Source organism: Cygnus olor, chromosome 5 (genome assembly GCF_009769625.2).
Source record: "Cygnus olor isolate bCygOlo1 chromosome 5, bCygOlo1.pri.v2, whole genome shotgun sequence".
Lineage (NCBI taxonomy): Eukaryota > Metazoa > Chordata > Aves > Anseriformes > Anatidae > Cygnus > Cygnus olor.
In genome coordinates, this window is record NC_049173.1 from 38160490 (window position 1) to 38186961 (window position 26472).

A 26472-nucleotide genomic window follows, 5' to 3' on the forward strand; every position below is an offset into this window, starting at 1 on the left:
TCACTCCCCACGATCCCGTCTGGTCTGAATCTGCTTGCTGAGAAGCTGTCTGCAGTGACGGGTTGATGCAGAGCTACGACAGCAGTTACAGAGGTCTACGCAGCACACCCTATTGCCTCCTCAATGCTCAGTCCTAGTAAGTGTGTCCCTCAGAGAGCTGATGTTTAAGAATTGGGCTGAGAACACTAGTTTGTCCACATAGCTGTCTCTGCTGCTGCTTGTCAGAGGGTAGCAGTTTTTTATTTCTTTTACTTGGCCTGAATTCAAACCAGTAATCTATAATCTGTACTCTGCTCCCCACATGGTTTGTGTCTTTCCTTAGCATAGGTTTTTACACTGTGCTTCCAGAGCCATCTTGGCATTTCACAGGAAACCTGAGGAAACAAGTTGATCATAGTCTGCTGCCTACTTTGCCTGTGCTGCACTCACGGGATGGCAGACCTGCTGCTGCTGCTTCAGGTAGGGGTCGAGGGACATGGACTCCCCTTTGCAGCAGCAGAACTGTGACCATCCCTCACATCACTGGGGCTGCAGAAGTAGGAGGTCCAGCTCTCCAGGGCTCTCCTTGATTCATCCTAGCACCTTGTCCCGGCTCCATTCCCTGCCCTTTCTATACCTCCTTTTCCTTGGCAGGCCTCCCATCGTTGGGGCAGCAACATTCAGGGTTCTAAGTGCTGTTGAGCCAGCTCTGTTAGCATAGTCACAGCATCTGAGCTTGATACAATGTTCCTGTGAGATACATCATGTATGGCATCACCTGCACAGCATTAACCTCCGTAGTCTGTGGACTCAGATTCAAAGAGCGCTGTGGTATGTGAGAGCCTTATGGGCTGCACACCAGCCAATACCAGACACGAAAGACCACACAAAACAAATATGCTTGCAAGGACTGTCTTCCTGCTCCTCAGCCTGAAGACTCCCACGTGCTGTCCTCCTTTCTTCTCCCATCTGCAATAACAATTTGACATGGACACACAGGCATGCTGACAACAACCCCAAATTTGCTTTTTAAACTCCATTCATCTAATCTGTGATCTAGATAAAACTACAAGGATAAAAGCACAAGGAAACATTAATTATTGTGAAAGATGTTAAATGTGTGTATTTTTATAGAAGAGAAAGGCTTTTTTTTTCTCCACAGACTACTTAAATGATAGTTAATGTCTTAATCTAACAGAAAAAGACCTAATGAAATCTGATACTTGGAGGCTGAAATTGGAGAAATGCAGAGATGAAACAAGGTGTTAGCTATTAATACTGAGACTAACACTGGAGTTACCCCTGGGATGACTCCCTGAGGATAATGGGAATTCTCCTTTGTTTTGCTCTCTGCGAGTCAGGACTGTGTATACAAAACATATGTTCTTGCTCAAGCAGGAGTTCTGGCTTGACTAGTACACACAAAGGTCTTTATGTCCTGTGTGTCAGGTGTGACGAGATGACCATAACGCAATCAAACCCAGCTGATACAGTACAGGAAGGCGATGGCTTCCTGGCCCTCCCACTGGGTCCTCCCACAAGCAACTGGTTAATGCAGTGAGGTGATCCACAGCTGCCAGTCTTTTATTTTCTGCTGTATGAGCTTGTCATTGCTGATTAGAAGAGAAGCACAGCAGAGGTTTGCAGGTCTGTGTTGCATCTGTCAGCACGCTGCAAGCCCACAAGAAACAGAGAAAGGGCACTAGGCACAAAGGCCATTTCCAATTTCTTTAAGCCCCTAACATGGGTGGAATTTAGAGAACTACTATCTGAAGCCTAAGTTCCCAATGGAGAGGAACAAGTCCCTCAGACAGGTGTTTCACGGCACTGGCTTGGTTTTGTGCAAGTTTTCCTTGCATAGGACTGAGCCTTCAGTGGGGCTCCCACATGGACTGGGTCTGGCTGGTGTCTTTGCCCCTTTGGTAAGTTTTCAGCAGCACTGTCAGGAACGTAATGCTGTCTCCTGCCTGCAGGACTATAACAACTTCACTTTCTAGAGACAGAGTTTTTTCTGCTCTAATCTTCTGACAACTAGTTCTCTTGTATCTTTTTGCTCTTCTATTTAGGTATCTCAGATAAGGTGCTCTTAACAAAGCAGTCCGTGCTTGTGTTGTGATAATGATAGCCTAACACTGCCAAGCTAGTTCTCTTGGATTTGCCAGAGAGTTTGTTTTGTCAATAAGGTAGTTGCTGTTTATAGTAAATATAATTTTATTTTTAGTTTTATTTTTTTGATGAATGATTTGTCTGCAAATTTCAAAGACCTGCAAGAGTGCTAGAGCAGACATATTAAAGATAACTGCCAAGGGAACTCACTTGGGAACTGTGCGATACTGCTGTCTGTTCTTAGGACCTCCTTTCTCTGAAGTCAAAACAAATTTTCTATTTGCATTATCTAAAAGAAGGAACATTTCTAATTAATATTTTTCAATAATTTTGTTAAATTATTTAACAGAAGTGACAGCAGGTGTAAGGAGGCATAGCACTGTAGAATATTTGCATTAAAGAAATGGCAGCACACAGATCTGTGAGTGCTGATGTGGTTCTGGGACTCCAGGAGTTAAAGCAAGGTGTGTGCAGGCAGTTCTTGGGGAGGTACTTTGTATAAAGTTCAGTGGCTGAGGAATGTCCTGGCAGTCAAGCTTCAATGCCTGGGAAAAACTCAAGGCTGGATTGACATTTCAGTCAGTGATACAATCCTGTTGGCTTTGCTGGTGCAAATGAGAGAACTTGACCAGTAACTTTAAAGGAAGAACAAAAATACCTCATAAAATTAAGGAACACTGGTTGCATGTGTGGCTGAAAGAAATCAGGAACAGTATAGAGAAAATGAAGGGAATAACTCATTTCCCCATTTTGTCTTTGGTCAGCCTCAGTTCAGGAGAGGACTTTGTGAAGCCTGAAGCTACCTTTTGCCCTGCCGAAATACCTATAGGGAGCCACAAGTCATGTTGGTTCCGGTTATTTATTACAATTCCTTGATCATTGGGAGTAATAATTAATACAGGCACACACAAAACTTGCAGATTTCAGGCAACTGGAATCCCTTGTACTGAGAACTGATGGAGAAATCTCTCTGTGTGACAGCAGCCAGCACCATCTCTGCCTGTATTCCTGTCTGTCCCTGCTCAACTGGCCAAATGGGATATCTCCTTGCCAGATGCCTGTTTCTTTTCAGTTCTCTGACTGTCTCCACTTGGCTCTCTGGCCATCTCTGTGTAGTGCTATCCTGCTCTCTGACTGAAGCAGCTCAGCAATGCTTGCTTTGTCTTGTAGCTGGAAAGGAAGAGGCAGCTTCATTCAGCCAAAATCCCATGAAACTGGAAATGGATGAGAAATCTCAGGCAAAACAATCTTGAGGGAACTGCAAGGCCCACTGAATCTTTGGAAATCTGACTACTTATTTGGATAATGAGGCATCTCCTCTGAGAAGAGCTTCGTAGAGAAAATTGTAAAGTATCTTCGGCAGAAGTCATGCACCTGACGATGGAATAAGTACCAAGATACTGAATCTGAATGAATTACATTTTGCTTTGAAACATGCTGGTCTAAGGCACAAGGCCCTGGGAGCGTTTGGTCCTGAAGCCTTCATTTAGCTGAGGTCTTCCACACACCCGCCTGAGGCTCAGGCAGAGGCAATGAGCTGCCTGCAGCAGAGGGCAGCAGCAGGCTTGTACACTTCCACCACAGGCCGGCCTTCCTTGTTAGCCCTGTTGCCAGCTCAATGTGAGAAACATGCAGTATGTATTCCTGTAAGTCAGTATGTATTCCTGTAAGTCAGTATGTATTCCTGTAAGTCAGTGTGCCTGTAAGTCAGTATGTATTCCTGTAAGGGAATGCTAAATGTAAAGCAGCTCAGTAAGTGGTGGCCTATTATTGAATAAAATATTTTATGTGCTGGCAGCTCTTGTTAGAAATGCTTGAAGCTGCAGGCTGGTGCGTTTGAGCCATTTTGTGTGAGAGGTGGCCCAAGTATATGGTGAGGATAGTGTTTCTAGCTGGGAAACGCTTATGACACTTAATTGATTTTCACCTCTATCCCAGCACCAACCCGTGCCCTGGAGCTGCCTACGGCTCACAGAGGGGCTCCGGCTGGGCCCTGGGGTGCTCCACCAGCCCCTTGGGCTCTGCAGCAGGTGTAGGCAGCGTAATGCTGTGGGGGCCCAGATGCCAACTCTCCACCTGGCCACTCCTGTGAGTGTGGCCAAAAGCATCTGTGGGTGACCCTGGCTTGCTGCCCCCACAGAAAACACTGCTGCACCCCTGGGCTGAGGACGGTTTGGGAACACCGGCTCATAAATCATGGAGATGACTGCAGTGGGGACCCGAGACGCGAAGGGCCCAACCCCGGGGACGAGGAGGGTGCCTGCAGCCCCCGGGGCAGTGCCCGCCACTTCGTGCCGCAGCCCCCAGGCGCCTGGCACAACAAGATGGCCGCCCCGCGGCACCTGTCCCGCCTGAGGGGGCGGCCGCGGGCAGCCCCTGGGGGCCGCCCCAGCAGTACCGAGCCGCTCCCCGCAGCCCGGCCCCACCGGCAGCCCCGGAGGGCCGCGGGCTGGGCGCGGAGGGCGTCCCCGGTCAAGGACAGGGAGCGGGCACAGCTCCTCCCCGCAGGGGCCACCGGGGGCAGGGCGCCGTCCGCCCCACCTGCCCGGCCGCCGCTCCCGGGAAGGGGTTAAGGGCCCGGGGCGGCTGATGTCAGTTCCTGCGCTCCCCGGGAGGGCCGGCTCTGACATCCGAGCCGGGCTGTCCCGCCCGCACAGGCGGGCGAGGTGCTGAACGGCACCGGAGCCACGACGGGCACCTGCCTGCAGCCAGCCCCGCGGTGAGCTCGGCGCGGGGGGACGGGGGCGGTCGGTGCGGGGCTGGCCCGGCCCGGGGGGGTGCATGCGGGGAGGGACGGGCAGCCCGGGAGTAAAGGTGTCCGTCCGTCCTGCGGTCCCCTGGGTCCTCCTGGTGAGCCGCGGCGTGCGGGGAGAGACCTCGGGAGGCAGAGTGCCAGAAGCGTGAGCCTTCTGCCTGCCTTCTGGCTTCTGGTCAAGCCACCTGCGCTCACGCAGAGGGATTTGATTTTACTTCTTATTTCCCCGGTGCCCAGCCCGCCCTCCCGCCCAACTTTCCCCGTGTTCCGCGCATCCCAAGCCGCAAGATTGGAGGGGGGAAAGAAAAAAGTCCGTGGCTGGACAAACCCGGTGGCCCCGGGATTACAAAGCCGGGGGGTGAAGTTGGTCGTGAGGGGGGAAGGAGGCGCCGGAGGTGGTTAACGGCATGGCTCTGAGTGCGGGGCCCGGCCCGCCGGGCGGTGCCCGGGCGGTGCCCGGCAGGTGCTGGGAGCAACGCCCCGCGCCCTGCGTCCTCCGCGCTAGATCAGGGTGGGGGAATAAGGGGAAAAATGACTTTTTGGTATGGTATTTATCTGGCATGGGATTTAACTTCAGCAGAACTGCACCTTGGGCACTCCAAGTAAATACGTTCGTGTATCTTTCGGATATAGTGTTTGGAGCCAGAACTGTCGCTCTTCATTGAAACCTACATACGTGTCAAAAACAGAAGTCTCACACCTACATTTAGTGGTTGGTCCCATCTCGTTTTTTGTTCCCCCACAAAATTCTAAGGACTCAGCAGCTCCCGTTATCTTCACTGGAAGCTGTCTGCTATCTAATGCTCAGAAAATCAGGCTGCTCTTCAGGGCGTGTCTGGCTGCGTTTATGAATCAGGTTCGGATGATCTCAGCTTTTCTGAGTTGTGGCTGCTTTTTGTTTCCCATGTCCCTAAAGAAATACCACACCTGAAAGTATGTTTCTCAATTTCTTTGTATTCCAAAGGAAAAAAAAAAAAAAAGCTGTTGAATCAGTTTTATATAACAATACAAATATTGTTTATATAACTGTATAAAATATATAAAATGTAAATTTTATAAAAATATCCAAAAACTTAATCGCTTAAGATGGTTAAGAATCATGGGGCAGGAGCTGGGAGGTTGTGAAATGGCAAGTCCTAGGGATAACACCAGGAGCAAGGATTTAAAGTCAGTCTGTCAAATCAAAGTTGAGGTTGTAGTTCATAAAGTATGGATGGCCTGCTTACGTTTAGGACATGAGGAGGGGAGGAACGATGCATTTAACAGAAACTGAGAATTCAGAATAAGCTTGAAAGAAAGTTGCAATTTAGGGGGTGAAGGTGAATGTGAGATGTTAAGCATTGCTTCAGCACGATACAGCATCTTTCTCTGAAAAGGTGCATTTTTTGCTAGAGAGAGAACAAACTTTAAATCTAATCTGTGGCCTTCAGAAATCATTTGATATGATGACACATGGGGAAATGATTAGCTTAAGTAGAGGAAATGGGGATTGATAGAAGAATAAGATAAGCAAAGAACTGACAAAAGAGAATGTGACACCACTATACTGGGGAGGGTCTGTTAGAAGGTATTTTAATAGAAGAGTCAAATTACTCAGGGGATCAGTAAAAGATGGGATAAACTCTAATGTCATACAGTAAAATCACCCATTAGAAGTGGTAACGAAATGTGCACAAAATCTGGGAGACCACTGTTTAGAAACAGCAGGGGACAAGAATATATGAATATACTAATAGACCACAGGATAACCATGGACTTGTTAAATTTTGCAGTGGACTGTACTGTGGAGATCCTTGATCTTGTGGAAGTCTGGCACAGACCTGTACTTTATTAATCTGTTCCAGGATCACTGTAGTGGGCCCCCACGTGTTCCTATGTCTGGCACTTGGAAGGCAAAGCCAGCTCAGATTCCTTTGCTCCAGTAGGGTTGGCTTGTCTACAAATGTCGACCACCAGTACAGTGTGGCTATAAAAAAGGCAAATGCAATCAGGTGTGATATTCCCTAGGAGAGTGAAAAGTACCAATACATAAGGCTTGGAGACTGCACGCCGCCTTCCAGCTGCGGTTGTGGTCACCTGTGTCTGTGAAGGGGAGTGAGAAAGACAAAACGCAGCCCTTTCATATTATGTGTGCTAAAGTGGGAACAGGTGCAGAGGGAGAGGGGTAAGCTTTTCTTCGGAGCCTAGAAGAGCTCCTTATCTCTAGGCTTGCAAAACGAGGTCTTTAAGGTGAAGCTTTTGATATCTATAAATACACCAAGAGGTAAACGGGGGGGGAGGAAACTAGTTAAGCTGAAGGGCAATATTTTGCAAGAATGAACAGATGCAAGCTGGTTCTGATTATAGTTATGCCGGTAATTAGAAGGCGGCTCATCAGAGGGATGAGGTTCTAGAACAACAGGAATAGTGGGAGCAAAAATGGCTGCATTCATTTACGAAAGGGATTATATGATACAGTTGCCAGCAGTGAAAGGGAACTAGACTTACTGATTTGGGACATCTATCCCAGTCTTGGACTTCTCAGAACTGGGTATTTTAGTTTCCTCAAGTGATAGACTGTCTGAGGAAGTTACTCTTGCTCTGGCATGAGCTGTGTGGTAAATCAGGTTCGTCGACTATATGTCCTCTTTGGACTTAAATTCTATGAATAAAGACTGAAATCTCTTTATGCCTGTATAAAAAAAATAAATAAATAGAATTTTGTTTGAGAGATGAAGTATTACATCCAGAACATAGTTACCTGTAAACATACTTAGTGCTGTAGCATCCTTCCACAACTAGTGATCCTCATTTGGTTGAGAATGTGTGGTATCGCTACCTGAGATTGAAACCCTGTGATCCTGTGTAGTGTGCCTAAGGTAGCCTGGTTAAATGCCTGGCAAGGAACTAGGGCTAGAGATTATATTGATGTGCTGGACTGGTCGGTGGAAAGGGCTGCCTTGTGTTTCTATAAAGCTGTAGGTGTGCTGGTTGGAGAATGCTGGTCTTCCTTCCTATCGCAGAGTTCTTTCAGCCATGCAGTACTGAATGAGTCTGCCTTCTCTTTCTTTTAAACCCCTCTTGTGAGCTAGAAGAGTTTCACGAATCGTTGGAAAGGCAGGCAACTCGTTGCCTGGAAAACTTTCTATTACTGAACAAAGCAACCTGTATACAAAATAACTCATAGCTGATGTTTGTAGCTAAGGGGTATAATATGTCTCCCTTTATTCAGCTGTATGCTTGCTCTTCTGAGTTAAGTGGCCTGCTGTATTATGTAAACTTACACTATTATGTATACTTAGGGTAACCTGAAGCTCAGCTCTCTTACCTGCAAAATATGAGCCAGGTGTTCTGGGGCGCACACATGACCAGAGGGACCTCTAAAGCTTTCTCACCCGGCAGAGGCAGAGGTGCAGGCGGTGAGGCTGAGTGACTTCACTGTTGTCTACCAAGTCTTGGCCTGTTACTTTGGCCCCAGTTCAGGAAAGAGTTTGCCTGTGAGCATGTGCGAAGTCCTGAAGTACGGATTTCGGTGTTGTGATGAAGCTGATGAACTAATAACTGTTTTGGCTTTGCAAACGTTTGTTATTGTAGGGTTGTACAACTGGCTGCGGGACTGCACACGTTCAGTTGGTATTATAATCTGTGAGTGCTCACCAATTCCTGAATTTGGTTAAGGACACGTATTATGTGCATCCTGCATGTCTTTTAAAATGAGCCCCGTGTCTGAAACTTCTAAACAGTTACTGAGTAAGAAAATAAAAACAACTCCAAAAGCCACAGCTTCTTCCACTTTGTGGAGCTATATATATCACTTTCTACAAGGACTTCAATAGAACTGCATGTTTGGTCTTCAGACCTAGCTTGTTCCCAGCTGGGATCTCTGCATGTTTTAGTAGAGTGATACTCTTCCACTGTCATCCTCCATTGTATCTGGTGGCTGAGGGCACTGGGCTAAACTAAAATGTTTAAGCTAGCTGCAGTAAAAATGAACCTCAGAGCATGGAGATTGTGCTTTATAGCTCTTCCTGTGTTGTGTTACAATAAGGTAAGCTGAAGTGAGGAAACAAAGTGCACCGCATGTGTATGTTTTAGTCTGTTTGAAGACAGCCAGATGATGCTTGTAGTCATGAAAGTCTGCTCTCTGTGGCACAGGTGGAGCAGGTATGGTAAAGGTGGAGCTGGATGTATGAGTGTTAGTTCATAGTTCTCAGATTTTCCTGCTGGCAAAATTGTTCTAGAAATGTCCTTAGTGGAAAGGAGCATGAAAGTCCTGTAAACTTTGGAAAACCTGGAAGCTGTTTTTTCCCCTTTGTGGTTAATGTTATAAGACTTGCCCTAGCTCAACCCATTAGGTCCTTTCCATCTCCTATTTCTGGAATTCAGTGTTAAATGTGTTCCTGGAGAGTGAAATGGGAACATGTCAGCATGTGGAGGGATAATCTTAGTTGAATGTGTCCTGAGTAACTGTCCAGTGCTTCCAATGCAAAAGGCTTTCTCTATTCTACTCTGTGCAGTGCTTGAGTACCTCTGAGACGGAGCTGATTGAGATAGAGGGGCTGTTACTGTGCAGGATGCTTGGCCCACTGTGTTTTGCCCTCTTCAGTTAGTTTGTAACCTCTTAATGAAAGATAACTTCCGCCCAAGACAGTGGTAGGATTAGTCAAGAAACAAATCTGTTCTCTCTTGTCCCTTTTCCCCCCTCTCCCTTGAGTTGCTTTTGCACAGCAGCAGATTTTTCTAGATATGATTCAGTGGACTGCCAGGCAACTCTGTTGGAAAGGATTTGGTGGTCCATACACCCAAACAAGAGAAGACTTTCCCACCATGTAAAAACCACTTGTGTTGTAAAGGTTTTACTTTAAGCCAGAGTCTGCATTAGAAGGAGAAAATGTACAACCTTCTCAGAGTTCTGGTCATGTAACTGTTTCTTCTGAACTTATTTATCTCTGTGTATAGGCAGGTCCTATTGTAGCAACCTCGGGCAGAAATGGTGCAGAAGTTCTGCCTGGACTTGGGGCTGTTCAAAGTTGGAAAGGGTTATTTAACAATACGACAAAACCAGGATGCTGGCTGGCTGACTAGGAAAGCACAGATCCTTCTGCCAGCAAGGGGATGCAGAGAGGGCTGTATCTTAAAAAATGCAGAGCTTCTCTAGTCCTTCCTGAGACCTTCTGTCCTGCTCCACTGCCAATACTGAGTAGCACGTGCATTGCCTGGCATTTCCCTGAGAGCAGGACTTAGAGCTAACAGGAGGAGAGCCGACTGGTTTTTCAGAGGGGGAGAAGAATTCTTGAGGGCAACCACGAATCACATGCAGCGTGTCGTGGGCTAACTGTATCAAGTAATGAGGGATTTGGAACAAATGAACTGTTACTTCATATATTGGATCTTCTCACAGTCAGTGTGAGATAAGACACTGGTGTCTCAAATTTGTAATGAATGTGGGAGCTGAGCCACACCTAAAGTTTTAGTGACTTGAAAGTTTGCAGTCATAGTGGTATAAAGGAGGCAGGAATGAAAATCCTTCTAGTGCGTGTATATAGGTAGAGGCTGAGCAGGTCTGTAAGGATGGCAAGACGGCTGTTTGTGGAATACACGGTGTGATGCATTAGTAAATTATTTACTCACTTTAAAGGTAAAAGTTTATTTGAATATTTATCTGTTATCCATTAACTGCTGGCTTATGTACGTTTAAATGCTCGCTTATGCTCATCTGTAACATCCCTGGCTTCTAATGTAGTGCCAATGTTAATTTATAATTGTTATTGTGAGGCAAAAATTTATAGAATTTCCTGTTGTGAGTTGATTCTAATGGAGTTCTCCCCATAATGGAGTGGCCATAGAAGGACACACTGTAGCTGCATGGTAGCATTGCTGCTCTTTCAGGTTCTAGATGCATGTCCTCTCCCAAATGCAGCTGTACCTGTGAAGGGTATTGCTGTTGCCTGGGGCTCATCTCTACTCCTCAGCTAAAAACCATCATTCTCTGTCTGCTGGGAGAATGATGTGGGTAAGTACTCCTAACTCACTGCACTTAATCACCCCTGTGCTGGCCATTAGCAAGGTCAGCTCACTTGCCTGACTTGACCAGTGCATATCAGGAAGCTGTCATATGATCCATTTATCTGCTACAGCAGGGAGAAGAGCCTCTTCTGGCAGAGGGAAATGTCTGTAACTGGGGATAGTACCTTTAGATGATCTTTAAGGTTCCTTCCAACCCCAACCATTCTATGATTCTGCTTGCAGAATAAATGGGCTCTGTTACTAGTCCTGTTGACTGGACTGAGGGAGACTAGGCCCAAGGAATGAAAAGTTTGTCAGTCTAAAAAATATCTATTTTTTTATTTATTTTCCCCTCCTTCTCTTCTCTAGGACTTCTAGAGCACCTCAGGAGACATCCCAAGTGGATAGCTGAACAATGGCTGAACTCACCATGGAGAATGGCAGCTGCATGGACTGGCAAAAGCGATGTCTTGCGTTGGAGTCCCAGCTCTTCAAATTCCGCTTGCAGGCAAGCAAGATCCGAGAACTGTTAGCTGAGAAGGTGAGGCAGTGATGGCTTCTTCTACTTAGTACTGAGTTATGACATGAAGGCAAAAATACCTTAAATGCTGAACCATTGAGTAAAACTGTTCCTGTAGTGGGGATCTCTTTCCCGTTTACAGTAGGTCATTTCAGTCTGCTCATCACTTGAGATACAGGGATACTCCTGCCACAGTGGTGTAAAGTGATGTTAGTGAGAGTAAGAATTTGGCCTTGTTCTCTGGAAAATCACCAGGTATTCTGACTGTGCTGAAAACGCTGTGCCAGCAAGATTCTAGACCTCAAGTGAGTGAGGCAGCTACAGAGCAAAGATGGGTATTTTTTATAAGAATGGTGGGATTAGGACTTGTCCTCTCATAAGCTTCTCTGTTGCCAGACAAGTTATGGTATAATGTTAGAAGACTGGACAGTGGTATGTGTACTGTTATAACAGCAGAATAACATTGCATATCCAGTCAAAACATTCTGAAACGTTCTGGGGATGCTGAAGAGCAGGACTGAGGTGCTCTATGAGATCTAGATGTCAGAAACTTACATGGCATCTGTCTGGTTTTAGAGGCCTCTCCTACCAATCTCTCTTTCAAGTGCATTAGATAAACTCACCTGCAGTCCTAGGAGAGAGGATTGGCAAAAATCTGAGGTTTTGGTGTATGTTTTTGTGGTTGTTTTTTTTGTTTTGTTTTTTTTGTTTTTAACTTCCATCATAGTGTATAGATTTTCTTTACACAATCTTTCAATTTGAACTCAAGCTTTTTCACTAAGCTCTAATTTGCACATAATCCAAGTTTGTAGTTTGTTATGGAGTTCTTTGTTTCAAAATGTGACTTACAATATCACAGTCCGGTTTAAGATTGTACAGCCATTCAATTACTATTGGAAGGTGAGAACAGTTTCTTTCAGTCATAGTTTGCTGTTGAGTTGAAATCTTTGTGATTGACTGCAGTTTACTGTGAACAGTAAGTTTTACTTGATGATAGATGTGTTCTAACTTACTTTTACTCCACTTTGGGTTATGCAACTTTTATGTGTATGTGCTTGTCTGTTTTTTCGGATGTTTTTGAATGAGTTTCTTCAGAGTGGAGCAGTTCTGATCCTTGCTTTCAGTCTAATTACACTTCGACTAATGCTTTATGCTGTATGGGAGACATTTATTCCACCTCTCATTGTTTTAAGTAATGCTGCAATTCTAGCACCCTGTTCATCTTTTCAGTGTAGATTGGAGGTGGACTTTATGACTATTTTTAATATTCTCCAAGGAAAGCAACATCTAAAGTCAGTTTAGATAAAGTAGTGTAAAAATCATTGCACAGCTGTGCTACAGGTCTGGTAAAGACAAGCGTGATGTGCAGTATTCCACAGACTCCATAATGCAGGAGATGTGGCTGTGTGCTTTAACTCTGCTCTGAGAAACTTCCTTGCTACCACCTAGCTATCAACCTTCTTTTTGGAGAACAGACTTGCTAGGCCCCTGTTGGAATATCTCTTTAGGGGGGTCTGTGGGCCACAACAGAGAATAAAATTGTCATCAGCTTTAGGGGGGTCCTTGAGGAGGGGCCCTACTGCAATTAATCCAGCCTTTCAGGCAAAGCGATATTCCATTCCTTAAGATTAAGGAGCAGCTTGGTTCAGTGATCAGGTTACTCTGTAACTACTTGTACAGCTCCCTGTTAGGCTTACTTGGAGGGTCAAAGAGCTAGCAGGCTTGCAGTTCCCTACTCTGAATGTCATATGGGAAGGGAAAAGCACTCCTGGGCATGTGGACCAGCTCCGGTGTCCTCTCCTGACGCAGGTGGACTCTAGGCCCCAGAGCAGGTGCTCAGCATGTGATGCTCATGCTGAACGTGGCTGTTGGCCAGTTTCCTATGCCCTGTACTCCTGACTGCTCTGTGGTGACTTCTTTAGACATCATCTTCTCCCTTTCTGTCGCCACAGGGTGCTCCAGCAGTCACAGCACTGGGCCTCCTGTCCACGCTGCATCCCACTACTTGGACAGGTGGGGATGCAGAAACAAGGAAGATGCATGCTCAGTGTAGGGATGCCAGCTCCAGGGATTTGTCATGTTTTATAGCAACTGTGACTCTATTTTTACTTACTTCCATCAGTGAGAATGAAGAGATTCATATGTCTTTGAAATACTGCATTTCTAGAAGGGTTTTGAGGGAAGGAGGAGAAAATCTTGAAAAATGAGAAATGGGCACAATTTGAAGCTGGGTTGTCAACCTGTGGTGCCCCTGAGATCCTCTGATATCGTTTACAGCAACAGAAAATTAAAAAAAAAAAAAATCAGTTTTACCAGAGAAAGCAAAGAACAGTGTTAGCAGTGGTGTGATACTTGCTCGCTAGCCAGTTTATCCAAGGGTTCTGGAAGCTGTGGATCAAAAGCTTGGAAACCTGTTCCCCAAATTTTAAATCAGTCTTTAACAAATTTTACAATTTCAAGGCAGATTTTACTATTTTAACTTTAAAAAAAGCAAACAGAAAAGCCCACTCATGTCTGACATTGGTAGTACAATGCACGCTAACACTTTAAATACTTGAGATTTTGAAAATCCGCTTAGACCGAATAATCTGGATCGCTGCTCAGAACAGGAGGAATGCAAACTGAGGCGGTTGAACTGCCAGCGCCCCAGTTGGCACGGCGCGACCGGCCTCGCGTGCGGCCTGGCCTCACCACGCACCAGCGCCGCTTGGGCGGGCATGGCGGAGGGCCCCGGCCCCGGCCTGTTGGGCCCCCGTGGGGCACAAGGCTCCGTGTGGACCTCAGCAGGGGCCTGGTGTCCCTGGACGCAGGGGTTATTTCACTCTGAGGCCCCTCTGTTGGTGAGCGACGTAGCAGGCTGTTGCCTTGGCAGCGAGGTGGCCTGGCCACAAGTGAGCACTTGAAGAGAACAAGATGAAAATGAGGCTGAGACATGTCTCAACTTTTTTCCCCTTGGTTTTATTTCGCGTGTTCTGAGCGGTCAGGAGAGGGAAAGCTTGTCTGAATGGCTGATAGGAGGATCTTTTGCTGCTTTTAGAAGGGCCATCTGGGTAACTTTTAACCTGTTTCTGTCTTAATTCAATAAAAATGAACACTTGGAAAATGCCTCTTCTGTCTCACGCAAGCATAGCTATACAACTGGGCCTGTTTCTCTCTTTATTCAAGCTGTCTGGGCTAATGTTTGGAAGAAGAGTTGCTTGAATTCATCTTTGCCACTGATTTTTTTGTGTGACCTGGGTCAAGTTACTAAGTAGCGTTTGTCAAGCTATAAAGCCTTTTGAATGAAAGGACCCGTGTAAATACCAAGTATTATTATTAATTCATTGAGGGATTTGAAAGAGCCTTACAAGCATGGATGTATTAAAACTGAATGTACTCCAGTGAGACAGCTGACACCATGGATGGGTGAAGCAATCACTTTGTGGATATGAGAAATGCAGTGGTTATTTAACAGTTCATACTAGGGCAACCCAACAATGTAGTACAGGAAGCTAAGAAAAGTGCAAGTTCATTTAAGGCTATGGAGGGAATTAGGGTGACAGAATGTAATTGATTTGCCTGGAACTTCGCCAGACCATCCTGATTGCACAAGAAGTTTCATAACTTTTTAGTGATCAGGAATGGTCCCAACATAACTTATTCTGTCCTGATCAGGAACCAGGACTACTACCAACAGAAAACAAACTGGCATGAGGAACCTGCTGGAACAAGACATTTTTTGTTCAGAACAGCGAATAATTTGAGTCATTCATGGAGATCTCCAACCTTGTAGAGAATCAAGCTGTTATCCTAAGAGGATAGTCAGGGGGATAGGTAGATTCATCTGAAATCTGTGCTCTGGATGTAGTCCCCGATGGTGTCAATTCATCAGAAAACTAGCAGAAACTGTTCACTCTGAAGCTACTGTCAGAAACAGTCTGTTTCAGAAAGTGTATTATGCCTCCAGTTTGCATCTGTCTTTCACCAGCATATGTTGCTACTACCTGTCTGTGGCTGTGACTGTTCAGAGACAAATAGGGAAATTCCTTGGTAGACCACTTTTCCTAATGGACAGAGGAAAATGTTGTGCCCAGACAACTGCTGTTAATGTTAGATTGCCTTGATCTCAGTCTCTACCAAGACTCTCAAAGTCTGTGTTTGGTCAGAACAGCTATTACTTTAGCTGTCTGTGCAATCTTCAGTAGCACCTCTCATCCTCTGCCAAAATGTCCTCAGTGATTTGTGGATTAAGCTCCATAGTCTGTGATGTCCTTGACTGCTCCACTGGAAAAAATATATCAGATATGTGTCATGCTAAATGTGGCAATTTGTGATCTTCGTGCTTTGTAGTTGATACAGAAAGACACATCAATGATCATATAACTTAAAGTCAATGTATGTGTACTTTTCTGATACGTTTGTCAATAAGTGTCAGTCCACTCTTATGATCAATGTGTGTCCATGAAGAGGAGAGTCTTATTGCTATCTAAAGGATAGGAAGTGGAAACAAAGGAATACTGACATCTCCTTTCAGGGTGATAACACAAGACGAATAAGTTCCATTTTCAGAAGTATTGATTTGATTCTCATAGTGTCCTACCTGACTTTCTTGGCTCTGATGCTTTGTCTAGTCATCTGACGCATCAGGGTAGAGGAGTTGTTTCCCTTACAATCTTTGTTTGTTTGTTTGCTTGAGGCATGATTCTTTTAATCTTTTGAAGTTTCTTCTACCTCATTCTTTCATGAATAAAACACTAGTAAATGCTCAAAATTCAACAGAGCATTATTCAAATTTTGCAGCTCAATGGCTGAAACGTAGAGTTACTGAGCTGATATTGCTGGGCTAAAATTTGAGACTCATCAAGGCAGGGCAGGTGGTAGAAGACAACCTTGCAAGCATCAAATGAAATCCTACTGCTAGTTTAAGAAAAAAAAAAAAAAGAAAAAGAAAAACAGGGTTCTTGTACTTGAAGCAATGCTCAGATTAAAAATCGCAGAATTGTCAGTCTGTAAAGCTATTTAAAATGAGAAGAACAAGAAAACTAAGAACACCAATAATTCTGTCAGGTATGAGCCTGTGATGCTTTTGAAGTGACATCTCAGAACTTGTTGTGAGCTTTCTAAGATGTATTCATTTTTATTTGCTATTGTGAATAAATCCTAGCTGAAATAAAAACAGGAAAGAATGGTGGTCTGTAGACAGGCTTCTTGCAGGGACAGCCCATGGTGTGTAAATTGTAGAAATGGGGTCAAGACTCCGGGACTATTCCCTTGACCCGTGTAATGAATGATGAACCTTACTAATGAGAAAACAGTTCCGGTAAATTCAGGTTGGGGCAGATGACTGGAGCAGGTCAAAGGCTTTTTTCCTGGTCAAACCTGACTACTTAACCCGAAAGATGCCAAAGATCTGTGATCTGAAAAAGAAACGGAAGGCTTTTAAGTCAAACAACTGAATGATGGATTAACATCTGGATGATGTTAATTTCTTCTTTTTCCCTCTCCCTCACTTGTCTTCTGATTCTAAAGATGCAAGAATTGGAGCAGAGAGTAATGGAAGCAGAGCAAAGAGCTGAGGATGCAGAGAAACAGGTAAGAGATCATCTTACATGGCTCTGGTACAAGCCCAGCAGGAACTTACTCTCAACTTCTTCCAATTCATCATACAGAGAGCACTTTGCAGCACTGTAATATAGTAGTGAAACACTGATTCATGGTGGTGAGTGGATTTTCTGGTCACACTCCCTGGTCTCTGAGCCTGAGTTATGAACAGGTGCCTAAATAGGTTCAATACCTAGTGAAAACCAGTACCTTATATCTGCCTCTCTTTAAAGCCTTTACTTTAAAGCCTTCACCTGCTCATCCATGATTAGCCCACTTGATTATGGAAAAGGAAGGGGATGTTTTACTTCAGCTAAGGTGCAAAGATAAAACTGTCTGGCAGGCCCTCAGAAAACAAATATATAACAATACTGGTAGGAACTCGTCTACAAGTAGAGAAGTTCCTGCAAAAGAAGCAGGATGTGTCTGCAAAATCAATTGTTTTAGACTTTCTTTTCATCAATTACTGTTCTGGCTGAGGGGCCAATGGAGAAGAGCAGTAAGCACAGGATCCATGGCATGATGGCTACACCATCTAAAAGTTAGGCATACTATGTAAGCTAGTCCTTCTGTGCTCCTTGAATAACAGCTAAAGTGACAGACTTCAACTTGTGAACATGCTACAAAGAATAATGTATCCTTGGGAAACAGGCTGTTGTACAGTCTGCACCGTAAGGAGTATTATAAACACAGCAGCCAGGAACTGTCCAAAATGTCTGAGAATGGCTGTCAAAGAGGACTTATGTAGTGAAGGACTGAATAGAATGTTATAAGCAATGGGAAACACGTTCCTTTGGAATCAGGAACTTTCAACTGCAGAATGTACTATTCCAAGTTATCATCAGTTTGGTATTGGTGAGATTTTTTTTCTCACCAGCTTAAGTATAGGAACAACACTGTCATATCACAATGGTGTTGGCCTCTATGCTGGATTAGCAATTGCCACACACAACCAAGACAGGCAAAGGTAATGTCTCTGTGACAGCACCATGAAGGAGGCTTTGTACAAGGTGACACCTCAGTGACAGGAATAGTGTCCTTGATGTGGGAAGATGCAGTGACACCAAGAAGCAGATGTCAAGTCAAATCCAGATCAGAGAATGGGCAACAAAGAACTTGACTGGGAAGGTGTAGGAAAGGGAACTGAACAGAAATGGAGGTTGCCATGGTACTGCAGCCATGTGTTGGCAGGTCCCAAGGACTAGCAGTCTTCAAAGTTGTAGGGTCTTCCTTTCCAGGAACTTGGTCCCATCCAGAGAGGAATGTTGCTAGATGTATGCTTCACTGCTGCCTAGCAGCACAACATGTGACAGCGTGAGGAGTAGGTCCATTCCCTTCCACTAACAAGTGTCATTGCCATGAATGAGAAGCAGCTTACAAAAGAGAGGGCTCCACATCAAGTGTAAAATCCCTTGTTATCTTTCACTGCAGGAGTCTGGGGGATTGGATTTGTTAATTCAGCAGGCTCCCTGTAGCTGCCAACCTCAATTAAAGAAATCACATGTTTGCAGTCCCCACTCTGAGCCTCTAGCACAGAGTCAGCATTTGGGCATCAGACGGAAAGGAGGGGCCACCTCTTTTTACTATAATCACCCTAAACTCTAATGAAAACACATCTGACTCAGCAGGCTTAGTTTTCTGGTTCAGATGTTGGGCACCTACCTTTCGGATTCAGTATGAGGAAGAGGCAGTTTGCTTCTCTGCCTAATGTAGGCGGACAGGAAGACAAAACATGGCTGCAAGCATGAGGTGTAGGCTGTTCAACAGAGCATGAGTAACTTTCTTGCACAGGCTCTATGAAGTGTCCAGTTTATTGCCCGTCTTCAGCCTTCCTGGTTCCAAACTCAGGCTAAATTAATAGTATTTAGAACTGGTTTCTTTGCAGATTCGGTTTCTCTGGGATGTGTTGGAAGCAGATATTTTCCTGTTGTCAAATGCTGCATTTAGCAGGTTTGAGTTAAAGTCACAGAAACCCATTCAAGTTTAGAAGTGAAGTCTTGTAATCCCTTGCAATAGGACAAGATGATTATAAAAGAGACTGGCATATTGAGAGACATAGATTTTAAAGAAAGCACAGAGGTTTTCAAAGTCAATTAAAGGTGAAAGGGGTCAGCAACAGCTAAATTTTAAAGCACTGAAGCCTTGTCTGTAGCGAAGGAATGCTACTTTGGTGCTTCTCCTGCTGAGACGAACAAGTGGTGGTACTGGCAGGAGCTCAAAGATAGGCAAAGCTTCTGTTAAATCTAAAGTGGTAACACCTTACGTCTAGAGAAACTGCTTGTCAGAATGCCAGAAGTTGCCAAAACATTATCTTAAGCTGAAGACTGTAGGAAAAAGGAAGCAGTCTTTTTGGGAGTGTTTTTTGGTGTATATCTTAGTGCTAAATGGTGGAAAAAAGCTGGCCATACTATTGAGTTTTCCTCCTTTGCATTGTACCTTTCCCAAATGTCCGTATAGACTATAGTGCCTGCATGGTCTCTCTGACCAATAACATGCAAATATTTAACAATCCACAATGTGTTTATCTGTTCATTATTCACTTTACATCTGTTACTCCTTCAGCAATGCAAATGAATGCACAATGCTGTTTCCACATATGTGAAAATAAACTGTGACTTGAAGTCTTTCTTCCTATCCCTAGTTTTTTTCCTATTCAAAACCCCGACTTCCAGAAATACCCTGTCAGTCGGGTAAACTAACTAAACAAGTAGCTTCATGTGCATTATTTGGTTTTGGTCTCCCTCTGGTTGTCCTTACAGGTCAGAATTATGGAAGAAGAGATAAAACTAGCCAACATGAAGACTGGTGAATCAGACAGCACTCTGTACAGGAAATACCAGGAGCTGTTGGGTACAGTGCAAGGAAAAGAAGACCTGATTAACAGACTGGAGACTCAGCTAGCAAAACAGGTAAAGATACCTTCTGTAGGGAGATCTGTAGCTTTCATGAGCTGGAGGGATTCTGTAATGCATGGTTTTAAGGTACAGCTCATGTCTCCATTGCATGTTATCCTCTTACAGCTGATCTGAAGGCAACGATGCCCTGCTCAGTGTGAGATTTTCTCCTTCAATTCTCCTTTAAGGCATAAGCCTCCATTCAGCCTCAGTAGCCCTTGTCTTTTCATTACAGGAGATTGGTCAGTGTCCTTGAAGGACTCATTAGGTCGGACTTGAGTCAGTACCGAGACCCTAAGTTGTAATGCTGAAAGCTGGTGACGGGGTTTCTCTGGCTATATAGGTTACTCCACAAATTCATTTTGGGGCTCATTTCTAACTCGGCATGTGCTACATCTTTGGAAGGGAACTTTCACAGTCCTCAGCGACCCTTTGGCATAGTTCTTATCTTGCCAGATGTTTTCATTATAAAAGACCAGCTCTTGGTCTTTTCCATTCTCAGTACATGGAAGGCAGGAACTACTTCTACAGCAGGACTTGTATTTCAGCTCTGTTAAAGGCCTTGGCCCTATGGTCTTGTTTATAACATGAGGAATGCGATAATCTTATGTTGCTAAGTAAATTACTTTCTTTTTAATGGAAATAGTTTGTTAGAATTTTACACAATTATTTTGCAGTTTGAGTTGCACTTTACATGTAGCTAATTGTCACCTATTTCAAGGGCAAAATAGATCAGTAAGCTGTCTGAACTTAGATCAAGGATAGTGTGGAGGTCAGGCATCAGGTCTCCGTGATACTCTGGGTTTCAGGTCACTTTCCTGGGCCAACTTGCTCTGGCAGAATGTAGATGAAGTTTCTGCATTTTGGAAGAGAAAGGTGTTCAGAAGGAGCTACAACAGTGATCTTGATCTGGAAGCAGCTCTTGTAATGGAAGATGGAAAAAATTCTGATTTACACAGAAATGCAAGGTGTGATTTGATTGAAATCAACAAACACAAGTTGGAAAAATGTTTCTGTTAGTAGAAATCTATTAATTCCAGCAACAAGAGGCAAAATGAGACTTCTGGAAATGAAAGCTGAAGGCTGACAATTTCAGACAAGAAATGCTCTCTCTCTGGGTCACTGGTTTAGTTGCAGATGGTGGGAGTTCTGGAAGGTCATTAAGGTCATTAATGTAATATTGCAATCCTGTTTGTTTTCACTGGGTTGGAGAGAGCTGTACAGTTCAGAGCATTATTAAGAGGACACTGAGATCATGTCTGCACCACACAATAGTGTGGGACACAACGAATCCCTAACTGCTTCTGGATCTTAAAGCACAGTAACTGCTTCTACAGATGCTGTGCCTGAGTGAATTGGTTCTGCTTAGAGGCAGGGCTTACTAAGCTCTGTGACAATGCTGTTGTAATGTTGCTATTCTAATTTAGGACCTTAAGTAAAATCTTGATGTTGCACTTCAAAATATTGCTATACTACACAATGAATCTCCTACCGCTTGGTCCCTGAATTATTAGGGAATCGAAGATGTAACTGTGTGATGGTTCTTCAGAGGACTATGGTAAATCCACTACATTCGCCAGATTGTTTCAGACTAATAGTCATGTCTAATATTCTGACTCCACCAAAGGCTGGTACCTGATAATTAGGAACACACACAGCCATGTTCAGGGAGGAAAACTAAATCCTTCTCTTGAAGCATGAGATTAGATTACTTTTATTTCATTATCCTCAACTGCAACTTTTACTGCTGCCCAGAGTGTTGCCAAGATCTATTTTAAGCTCAGCAAGCATTTTTGAATAAAAGCTTTTAAATGTGTGGTTGTGATTTAATCAGCACATGATTTTAAAGTGATGTGAAGATGTTGGCAACTTCCTGTAATCTACTGTGTTTTTGTGTGGCATTCAGTGAACACGCTCTCTTCAGTTTTCTTGTTGTTGTTTGTTTTTAAAGAGGCATATACATTAATTATGAGAATAAGAGTTAGTGGTATTTGTTCACATCATGGGGAAAAAAACACAACCTAGCAGAGGAATTGCCAACTGCTACCAGCAGCTATTACCTTTGTCCATTTAATTAGAAAAACCAAGGGCTAATTGTGCCATACAGAATATATTCCCCCTCTATACCTTACTCCTAGAACTGATTTCTCCTTGTAGTTTAAATCATTATGGAAGGCAGTGCTCCTGATGAACCCACAGAGGAGATGAACAAAATGCTTCAGGTGATTGTAGTATCAACCCAGTGCCTTTCAAAGGAAATTTCCAGAAAAGAAAAAACGCAGCTGAGAAAACATAGCTGCAAAAATGATGTTGTAGCAACATTGCCCAAGGAGCTCAGGTGGGGGAGGAGAAATGTTCATTATACAAATCACCAGTATTCCCATAACACCTTTGTGTAGATTAGAACCAGTTTGAGCCAGTATGTAAATATACCACCACTTACACCATCTAAAACCCTCCTGGCTGGTCTTAGCATTTCAAGGTCAAGTTTTGGAGCTTTTTCCAACCTGAGTCTACGTCTTTATGTTCTCAATGAGAATATTGTGCGTTACAAATATATTGTTACAAGTTTCCGTCTTACCTGCCCTTAAGATCTATACTTCACACCTGCACCAACTGAATCCCTTTGGCTTGCAAGAATTACATGGTTTTATAAATCATCTACAGGCACTACTTACTGCTGGCTGAAATTTAATAAAGAATTGTGTGTATGGGGAGGAGGGATGCTACCGATGCTCAACAGCAACAATGCAAAACCATCTAAAACAAGAAAAGTGGGAGACTACTCAAATGAAACTGGGGGAGGCAGGCAATCATTACCCAAGTTGGATTTTGGTATTCCCCAAGAGTCTCTTGAAACAACCCTCTGATTTTGACTCCAGGGACCACGTAAAATAATTTAAAGCGTTTGACTTTTCATCGGCCAGCTGGATAACAATATCCAAACAGCAGTCTTAAATTTTACATCTGGAATGGGACCTTCAGTGAATAAGTCACTCCTGATGCAGTAACCTGCTGAGAATACTGCTAGTTATACTGTCCTGATGCATCTAATCTTTTTTTGGCACAGAAACAGCTGAGGACTGAGGAAGCCAAAATTGTTCAAGAAAAAGCTGCCAAGATCAAAGAGTGGGTAACATTTAAGCTGAGAGAGGTGAGTCTTCAGCTTGCTGCCATGTTTCAGGGCCTATGGGTAGATGCAGTGACTGCACTCCCAGCGTCCTCCTATGTAGGGACAATAGCATGAGGACAGTCAGTCTGCCACAGAAGCTTTCACCTTGTTTGCCCCTGCATGCATTCAGTTGCAGGACTAGGGTCACCCCTCTGATTTAGGGATATTGACTGATTTGGGCAAAGTGTGAATGACTGCCAAGTTGCTAATGCCCCAAAGAGGTCTCTGAAGATTGTTTCCTTTACTAGGCACAGATGCCTTTCCCCCAGCTTTCTTCTGCCTCTCCCTTTTTCTGAGGGTGCAGTTTCTGTATCTTTTCCTGACAAAGCAGCTGTGACACAAACACCACGTTATCCTTTGCTCTTCCTTAATTTGCTGTCCCTGACCAATGCTGTTTTTCTACTGCCCAGAGTTTTCTCGTCTGGTCTCTCTCTTTTATCCATCCTGTAGGCTTATATCTGCATCTGGGCCCAATTCAGTATCATTTAGAGTAACTAGGAGGTAGCAGTGGGTCAGCACTCAGTTTTAAAGATGCTGTAGTAGTTTGTGTCTGGGAGTTGGGTCTATGCAGTCTTTCCTTTTTATTCCAAATTAAAGCCATAAATTTCCCAATCTATACCAGAAAATAATCTTTTGGAGGTGAAAGAAGTAGTCTTTGTGGGCACTAGTTGTGTTAGGATACAACTTTGTAATCTCATTACATTGCCTAGATAATTTGTGCTAGAAAGCTGTGCTTCTTTCATTCTTCTGGATGAGATAACTTAAGGTGCATCTACGGTACTGGCTGGTGCAGCACAAAAAAGGAAACAGAGTTGACTTAGAGTGACCTGCTGTGAATCCAGGACCATACATTCACGTGTGTCTTTATTGGCAATGAAGTTCATGCCAGATGGTGATTCTGGGAGCATTTCATACAGAAGTAGACCACTGTTGACTGAAGGACTTTGCATCTACATTGTAAATAGGTTGCCCTAGATGGCACCATGAGTGCAATTTCAGCCTTGATTCCATCAAAGGGAAGCCTCTTCGGGTGCACCATTGCTGTGTTTGATTGTATGTTGGGACACTTCAAACAAAGATATAAGGAAAATTTGGAAAAAATCACTCATGAACTAATTGCAGATATAAATGCATCCATAATGTTTTTCTGTTTGATCCCCTAAATCGGGGGGATCTTGTTTTACACATATAGGGGGAGAGGGAAAATTCTGCTACTGGGTAGTAGTTATTTGATTGTCCTAACAGTTATTTCTGGAACAAGGGTAAGTGATAAACAATAGCAGGCAAAAAAATTAAGATCTATCTGAGAACTTCAAATGGCATATACAGAGGCTATTTAAGAAAGCACAGCAAAGTGGAGCTGCTGAGGAGAAGGATTTCAAGGTGATGGGTAGAATTCACACTTTTTTTTTTTTCCTTTTTCTGTTCAGACACTTGAATGTACGTAAAGTTGAAGACTTGCTTTGTGTAGAGGAACACAAGTGCATACACATTTATGCATAATTTTTCAGTTTTTGTTATTGTTGTTTCACAGCTTGAGCTAGAAAACTACCACCTGAAAAACTGTAATCAGAGGCTGACGGAGCAAATTGAAGCCCTTCAGGATACACTGCAAGGTAAATGCATTCACCTGGCATTGTAGCCTAGTAACCAGCACAAGAGTGGAAGGCAGCATTCCCGGGTTGTATTCTTAACTTTGTCAGAAATGAGCACTTGTGACGGTGAGCAAGCTGTATAATTGTTCTGTTTCTCAGTGGGTCTGCGTTTAAGACGGGAATAACATTGCTTAGCTGCCTTAAAAGCTCTTCATTGATTTCCCATCTGGGACTGAACATAGGCCCCTGTTTTGAGAATCTGGTTTTGCCACTAAAATAAGCCAGCGAGCTCCTGAATTAAAAGCACTCACTGAAATCCATAGGAAAGCTCTCTGTTCACTTCAGTGGTGTGGGATATAAGTCCCTGAGGTATTTCACTTCACCTCCACACGTGAAGTATCCTCATTCCCACAGCTCTGCCACTTCTGCTGGCATGTGAATTGAGTAACTGAGTACTGAGTAGGCCAAGGCAGCAGCTGCCTGGTGTGCCTTTCAAAGCTAGGTTCTTCCATGCTGTCAGGTTGGGGTGGAAAAAGCAGCTTACATTGCTAGTGCTTTTGTGGTTCTTGTGGGACAACAGATGGGGAACTTTGGTCTTCAGGGCTTGAAATCAGCACCTTTCATCGCAACATATTTTAAAGAGGAAATTCTCTTTACCATTTTCTTCCTGTTTTTTTTTGTTTGTTTGTTTTGTTTCTTAATGGGGTTGGTTTGGTCACTTAAGGTGAGCTAGTTTCCAAAACTTCACTGGACATGCAAGCAAGGGGCGTTTCTTTGCTGCAGATGTCTCTTTCTGGCATTCCCATCAATCCACAACAAGGGAATAGGGCAAAATTCCTCCTAAATCCCACCATGTTTCTAGCTAAATACTTTATTGAATAGGTTTTTCTCATCCCCTCTGACTCTGACTGTTTACAAAAAGAGAATGGCTGGTAAGCTGCGTTAATAATCTGGTATTAAGTGTTCCCTGTAGCCCAGTGCTCTGGGCAATGAACAGTTCTACCCTGCCCTCTTATCCCACTTTTTCTCACTATGCCAGGCTAAATCCAGAGGCCCCTGCAGAGGGACAAATCTTTTTGCTTGCCACGCTAATAATAAGAGCTTCTTCTGCTTAATCTCCTGTCACATCCAGGAAGCTGCAAATATATCAGTAATATTTAAAATTAAAATGAATGGCCTTTTTCCAGTCTAGACTAATGATTTGCCTCAGAGGCAGGGGAGAGTGTGTGCCAGGCCTGTCTGTTAGGAATAGCTAAGGTAGCATCCAGTTTCTTGTGCCTTGGGGGGTGCCAAGGTCACAACAGCTCTGATGGTTTTTCTCAGCTGTATTTCCAGAAATGGGTTTAATTCTCCACAATCAACAGTAATTTATTGTGCTGTTTGTCCTTTCCTCTGTTACTTTGTGTCTTCAATTTGTTTCTACTTCCTCTTAACAATACCTGTAGAGTTTGATTTTCAGGCAGCATTTTCAATCATGTATGGTGAGTGTGACTCTGCACAGCTTTTTGTGAATTCCAAAGCGTGTTATGAGTTGTTGCTTTTCAATAAGATAACATATAAATGCCAAGGTAAGTGAAAATCATGAAGTGATCAGTGACCATACACCATCCTGCCGGAGGTCATACGCATACTTAAGTAGCAAACACTGGAAATCTAGCTAATCTAGAAAAGGGTACTTGAGAAGATTAGACGTGAAGAAACATAATGAGGCTTTTTCACAACCACAGATTAAAATGACAAAGTTCTAGACTACTTCCCATTTCCAGATAACAGAAGTAAGATGCTGGTGTGTCCGGCCCAGAGAGATTCACGGAGCTTTGCTTCCCAATCTTCTTTCAGCCTTGCAGGAGTTTTGGCACAGATGTGCTGTGGTACTGAGATGGGAC

General features: G+C 43.9%; 1 protein-coding gene and 1 long non-coding RNA gene across 4 annotated transcripts in view; both read left to right on the plus strand.

Annotated features, from left to right (window-relative positions):
- Window positions 1-1281: 1281 nt before the first annotated feature.
- LOC121070735 lies at window positions 1282-3904 on the plus strand. The gene is made up of 2 exons (XR_005820182.1): window positions 1282-1901; window positions 3256-3904. It is a non-coding gene; the product is annotated as an uncharacterized LOC121070735 (long non-coding RNA).
- A 719-nt stretch (window positions 3905-4623) lies between these two features.
- The window catches only part of PLEKHH1 (pleckstrin homology, MyTH4 and FERM domain containing H1), a 48728-nt gene continuing 26879 nt past the window's right edge, over window positions 4624-26472 (plus strand). The window contains exons 1-6 of one of the 3 annotated variants that reach the window (XM_040558312.1): window positions 4624-4804; window positions 11195-11366; window positions 16854-16916; window positions 19685-19834; window positions 22890-22973; window positions 24526-24607. In XM_040558312.1, coding sequence (XP_040414246.1) covers window positions 11241-11366; window positions 16854-16916; window positions 19685-19834; window positions 22890-22973; window positions 24526-24607 — 505 coding nt within the window. In that variant the 5' untranslated portion in view covers window positions 4624-4804; window positions 11195-11240. Of the gene's footprint in view, window positions 4805-6432; window positions 7104-11194; window positions 11367-16853; window positions 16917-19684; window positions 19835-22889; window positions 22974-24525; window positions 24608-26472 lie in introns of those variants that run through there. The other 2 variants (XM_040558310.1, XM_040558311.1) reach the window with 2 other exon arrangements.